Below are 6,351 nucleotides of genomic sequence, written 5' to 3'. Positions count from 1 at the left end.
AAGAAAGAAACCAGAAGACAAATGCAGCTACAGTCAGTGAAGAAAGACAAACAGAAAATAAAGAAACAGTTCAGTCTGTGGAGATAATCTGTGGAAACCCTTGAGCCCCTCAGGGAAACCTCCAGGGCTTTACCCTGGAAGAATCTACCATAGAGTTTCCCCACCTGAAAGAAAAGGTTCTGAAAGGAAAGAGTCTCCCCCATGGTGCCTTGCAGAACTATTGCCAATCTACCTCAGTTATGCTGTTCCCATTGATCCGTGGGTTTTGCCCACCTCTATTGCTTATATATGTCTCTAGTTCATGTGGTTTGTCCTTTCCCAGTTTCCCCTTTGGTTATGGTATCCCTTGTGGCCTGCCCCTGTATCCCCTGTACGTCATAGCCCTTTGCCCTGCCCTTGTACCGCTCTTCGCCCTCAGACCATTGGTTCCTGACCCCATACTTAACCCTTAGCATTCCTTTGATCTGAGTCCTCTGTTCCTGATCCCTTCGGATGGTGGTGGACATAATAAACCTTTGCTGGAATTCATCATACAGAAGGCCCTTCCTGCCTTTCCTTCGCTAAGCTACCTCTGCTGTGTGTGTGCATGGAGTTGAAGTCATTGTTCCCGTGGCCTACTCAAGCAGCTTCTGAAGGAGACATTTCGGGAAGGTAGCGGCATTTCACCATCCTGCTACAATAAGCAACAAACCATGGAGCTTATCAGCTCTGTCAGCTGTGTAGATCCTGACACAGGTCTGTAGGTTCTGGAGGCTGCTATTGTTCCAAAGGATGGTAGAGACACTATGAAGGATCAGTAGGAAGTAAAGGATGAAGTTGCAGCTAACAAACATCTCCACGGACAGCGAGTCAGAACTCAAAGCTGAAATCTGGCAATACTGTCTATGAATACAGGAGTGTATATTTTAATACAAAAGTAATGCAAGGTCATTTGCAGTGATCTTTGCGGATTCAGTTCACCTGTTTCATTCCTAGATGTGACTGAGCATTTCCCTTGACTTTCCTCGCTTAACTTCCATCTTAGGGCTGGCCCTTTCTCAGTTACAAGATTTGGTTGGTTCCCAGCCAACGGCGGATTGACTTCAAATACTTATCCCCTGAAGATCTTAAGAACAATTTCTTGTAGTAATTTGATATGGATAGTTAACAGGAGTACATGCATGTCTAAATGAGCGCCAAAATACTTAACAATTGCTGTTGTGAGACCTTATGCATTACGATGCCATTTTAGTCTTTCTAATACCAAGTAACAATTTCTGAAGCCAGAAAGTCTTTCTGGGTTCATAGCGTGCTTGCCACACGTGCTTTCCCTTCACTGATCTACTGCTGGATAAACGTAATGTTGAAAAGACATTAAAGCAACAGTCAAGATCTGTAGCTACATTAGTCATTCTGTCAGAGATCTAGGAAGAACCTCACTGAAGTTAATCGGGAAAACAATTTGTTGAAGCATCTCCTGAAGCAGTGAGTCGCAACTCATTCAAATCTCTCTAAAGCATATGATCAAGCAACTGCAGAAGCCCTGAAAGCCACAACTGAGTATGCAAACAGGAGATACTAAAAAAACCTTTGAACTCATCTCCAGTCTCTGGTATGTGACAAAAACCTGACTTCACATATTTATTCCTTTAAAGCAGTCAGGTGGGAAAATACAGGATGAGTGATGTTCCCCTAGTGCAGCAACAGAACTACCCATACGCTGAGAGTACTCTCCTATCACTGTGTGTAATTGGCACTTAGTTCCACTGAACTGAGCCATTTTGGGCATGCACTGACCCAAACAAAGGAATTATTTTGTGACATTTGTACCTGAACCTCAACCAATTGTTCCCCAGGCCCAGAAGACCAAAGCAATCAATCATGTTACAGGTCTTTTTGCCAAATATAACATTGTTAAGCCTTGAATTCTACAGTACATCCAGGAGCCTAAAAAAAAACACCCTTACCAAATAACTGAAGCATCTGAGGCACCCAGACAGATGCCATAAAATCCAGAGCACCTCCGCTGTAAATTGACTAATATAAAATCTGCTAAATCCATACAACCTGGATATTCCTTACAATACAGGGAAAACCTATATAGGACTTTCTCCTGATCACTGTGTTGGCCTAAGGGTACAGTTTGATCAGCTAACAAAGAGACAAAACATGTAAAACCTCCTTTTTTCTTTTTTTCCAAGAGGCAGGTGGAAAAAGGGAGCAAACTGTTGTTCCATGATGCTCATTCAAATCAGGTATCAACTCCCAAGTTCTTGAGAGCTGATGTGTAGAAAGAGATTCTGGCAATCTGGAGATCAGAACAATTATCACTGAAGGAAAGAAAAGGTTATATTAATTGAAAATAAGGGTTTTGGTTTATTCTAAATATTAACTAACTTTGGGTGTGTTGTGCATTCTGCTGGGGAGGCAGAAAAACAAGTGAAAGGTACCATATGCTTTAAGCACAGTTTATTGTATTGGTTAGGAAATTTATGGCAGTATCTCCAGGATTTGACCCTGGATATACCTGAGATACTGATGTATTTGATATATACTTGATCCTAGATATACTTGGATAAATTTGATTTGAACCTGGATACAGTTTAATGCCAGTTCTGCCTTTCCTTTACTATTAGTCCCCCTTCGTATACCTTCTCATTTAAAAGCAGTTTGTGCTGAAAAATTGAACTTTTCTTGCAAGATACGGGTTGAGATATAGATTGAGCTCTGGGTGGGGGCCCATGGCGAGTTCTGAAGGGCCAACCTTTAGGATAACAAACCTTTGGGATAACAAAGGCCATAAAGATGGGTGATGCCAGCCAAGTGAATGGAAACGTAGCAGGAGCCGGGAACTGCCGATCTTTTGGATAACAAAGAAGACCAAGACCGGTGCCAGCGAGGTGGATGGAAAGAGAGACGGGGCCAGGAGCAGAGGACTGAGGAGGGAGAGCGAGACTTGTGGGAGGGGACACTGAGACGGGATAAAAGCCCAGGGGTTGCTTTATTGGGATCCACCTCGGAGGCACTAGCTAGAGCTCTTTACGTGCTGATGTGCCGGGAATAAATCCCTTTATGGGACGAGACATCTAAGACTCAGCTATGGGAAACCCGGTCTGACTCTGTGAGTGGGGTGTGTGGGGAGCCCAGTGACACGTCGTGTCACTGCAGCCGCCGTGAAGAGGCTTCTGTCCCAGCGGCGACTGTCTCCGGCGCTGGGAGCGCGACTGCCAAGGCTCTCGTGACCAGTCAGACCGGGAAGCTTCTTTAACAACTGCGCTGGCACAGCAGGGCCCGAGGGTGTCCCGCAGCGCTCTGCCAGCGCCCCGGGAGCGGCGCGGAGACTCCTGAGGGGAGCGCGCGCGGCGGGCGGGGCCGGGCGGGAGGCAGGGCCGCGCGCGCACCGCCAGGCGGCGCCCCCGCCCCGCCGAGCGCGCGGAGCCCGCGGCGGTCGCGCGGCGCTTCCGGCGGCGCAGGAAGGGGCGGCGCGCGCGGCTCCGGTGAGCACTGGGGCCGCTGGGGCCGGGAAACGCGGGGAGCTGCGGCGGGAGCGGCGGTACCGCCGGGGCTGCGGGTCGGGGAACGCGGGGAGCTGCGGCGGGAGCGGCGGTAACGCCGGGGCTGCGGGTCGGGGAACGCGGGGAGCTGCGGCGGGAGCGGCGGTACCGCCGGGGCTGCGGGTCGGGGAACGCGGGGAGCTGCGGCGGTCCGGCACCGAGCGCCATGGAGCGGGCCAGGCGGGGGCCGGGCTTCGGGGGGGCTCCACGGGAAACGCCGCTGCTCCCGGGTCGCGATGTGGCGGCGTCGGCGCCCGAGCCCGTCCCGTGGCCTCTCGGTGCTGCGGGCGAAGAGGGGCGGGGCCGGAGCCGTGCAGTCAGGGGGGCCGGCAGCGGGCAGGGGCCGGTGCACGGGGCTCGTTTTGTACCGGTACCGAGAGCCGCGACCGGGAACCCGGATGTCGCCACCGCTTTCACCAGCTTTCACCTGGTGCGGGAGATGAGGGAACTGCAGCTGGGTTTAGAAACTGAGGACTGCTTTATAACCATATGGAACCCGCGCTAGTGCACTTGTTTCTTTGTAGTTCTTACAGTGCGTCTCTTTTCTAGGAAAAATGATTTCTGAAAGCAGCTCCTTCATCAAGGGTGTGCTGCTTGGAGGAGCCTTCTGCATGTTGGTTACGCTCCTCGGACACATTAAGGTGGGCCATGGGACCAAAGCACATCACCATGAACATCATCACATCCAGGCTCCCAACAAGGAAGATGTCTTAAACCTTTCAGAAGGTGAACGTGTAGAGCTTAGTAAAAGCATCCGTGTTTACTGTATCATCCTTGTCAAACCAAAAGATCTGGGGCACTGGGCTGCAGCAAGGGAGACCTGGAGCAAGCACTGTGACAAGGCAGAATTCTACAGCTCGGAAAATGTCAAAGTGTTCGATTCTGTAGCCGTCAATTCAAATGATATGTGGGTGATGATGCGGAAAGCTTACAAGATAACGTATGAACGCTATAAGGATGAATTCAGCTGGTTCTTCCTTGCATACCCAACAACATTTGCTATAATTGAAAATCTCAAGTACTTCTTGCTGAAAAAAGACCCCTTGCAGCCTTTTTACATAGGCCACACTCTGAAATCTGGTGACCTTGAGTATGTAGATGGCGAGGGAGGAATCGTCTTAAGCATTGAGTCACTGAGACGACTCTCCCATGTTCTTGGAGACCCTGACAAGTGTCCAGAGCAGGGAGGTATGATTTGGAAACTCGCAGAGGACAAACAGCTGGCAATCTGCCTGAAGTACACTGGCGTGTTTGCTGAAAACGCCGAAGATTCAGAAGGGAAAGACGTCTTTAACACTAAATCAGTTGGGGCCCTCATCAAGGAGGCCATGTCCACGCACCCGCAGCAGGTGGTGGACGGCTGCTGCTCCGACATGGCCATCACCTTCAGCGGGCTGGCCCCCAACCACATGCACGTGATGATGTATGGGGTGTACAGGCTCAGGCCCTACGGCCATTCGTACAGTGATGCCCTGGTCTTCCTGCCCCCGCCGGGCTCGGACAATGACTGATGTGTCCTCAGGGAAGGCCTGGACCGTGGAGTCGGCTCTTCTCACAACACACGGTTGTACTGACACATTCTGGTACTGGTGTACAGGTTTTTTTTTGCACATGGAGGGTTGGTAAAGCTCTTAATTTTAAAAGTGGAAGGAGATTTTTTTTTTTCTAAGTCTTTTATAGAGAAATGCTTCTGGCTTTTGACAGTGCTGGAATGAAATGATAAAAAGAAACTGTTAATGTTTATTATGAAAGGAAATTAAGTTTATAGGGGGGGTTTGTACATGTAAATATTTATTACTGAAAACTCAAATGAACTTTAGTCTACTCTTACAAATATATTTTTGCAAGACTTTGATTATTTCAGTTCTTCCAGGCATTTCTAGAATGTCTTTATATCTTTCTAAGATGTACCAATAAAACTGACTACAGATTGCGTCTCAAAGACTGTAACCTTAGTCTATTTCTTTTACACTGAACTACACAATAGCTTGAGCTTATACAGCACCTGCCGCCTCATGCACAGCCTCCAACAGCAGGAAGCAAGGTGACAAGAAATCTTGCAGCAGAGTAATATCAAGTGCCCTTTGGACTACTGTTTCTAAGCAGACAAAAGAAAAAGATAAACTGTATTTGAATAGGTATTAACATGGTCAGGGAATCTGTTAGCACAAGATTAATTGCTCATGTAAAATTTCACTCTGTCTCTAAGCAGGTTAGAATAAAGGTTCAGTATTCTTTTTACTCTTGTTAGTGGGTGCTAACAGTGTTTACAAGGAAGAAGTTGCTCAATTGTCATTACAGTTTGGTGCTTGGTTTGGGGTTTTTTGATGCCTTTTTTTTTTTTTTACAATGGAGTGCGCTCAGTTTTACACAAGTTCCTGGGTCAGACTCCTCTCCACTCACAGCATGTGCAGACAAACAGCACTTCAGTACTTACTCCATGTAGAATTCACTGACCTGACATGGGTGTTTCAAGACTTGAGGAAGGTAGTACATCCATCTGTTACATCTAGGACTATCACAGGCTTTGTTGCTACTACAATAATCATAAAGCTTTGGAGCAGACTGTGTTATCTCACCTTTAACCAACCAGTTGTAACACCCTGAGCTGCAGGTGGGCAGGTGGGGAAGTGAAACAGCTGCTTCAGAGCTGACGAGACTATCCACATCTTGGGGTTTTTTTGTTTTAAGCATCAGGTTTTTGACAGGAAAGCTAAGACAACTGCTCAGACCCCCATACAAGCTCCCACAGCTCAGCTGCTTGTTGAAAAGTGAGACCAGATGCACCTTCTTGTCCTCCCTGTCAGTCAGAGCTCAG

General features: G+C 48.2%; 1 protein-coding gene across 6 annotated transcripts; it reads left to right on the top strand.

Annotated features, from left to right (window-relative positions):
- The first annotated feature begins 3,330 nt into the window (after positions 1 to 3,330).
- C1GALT1C1 (C1GALT1 specific chaperone 1) lies at positions 3,331 to 5,475 on the top strand. 6 transcript variants are annotated; one of them, XM_063422715.1, is made up of 2 exons: positions 3,331 to 3,476; positions 4,083 to 5,475. In XM_063422715.1, exon 2 carries the CDS (start codon positions 4,088 to 4,090, stop codon positions 5,042 to 5,044), a length of 957 nt encoding a protein of 318 aa, XP_063278785.1. In that variant the 5' UTR covers positions 3,331 to 3,476; positions 4,083 to 4,087; the 3' UTR covers positions 5,045 to 5,475. The 6 variants fall into 6 exon arrangements, with proteins under 6 accessions (XP_063278785.1, XP_063278787.1, XP_063278788.1 ...); XM_063422717.1 differs by having other exon boundaries at positions 3,443 to 3,550; XM_063422718.1 differs by having other exon boundaries at positions 3,448 to 3,532.
- Positions 5,476 to 6,351: the final 876 nt, after the last annotated feature.

Source organism: Prinia subflava, chromosome Z (assembly GCF_021018805.1).
Source record: "Prinia subflava isolate CZ2003 ecotype Zambia chromosome Z, Cam_Psub_1.2, whole genome shotgun sequence".
NCBI lineage: Eukaryota > Metazoa > Chordata > Aves > Passeriformes > Cisticolidae > Prinia > Prinia subflava.
The sequence above is the reverse complement of the archived record's forward strand: the minus strand, read 5'-3'. Positions and strand labels throughout refer to the sequence as shown.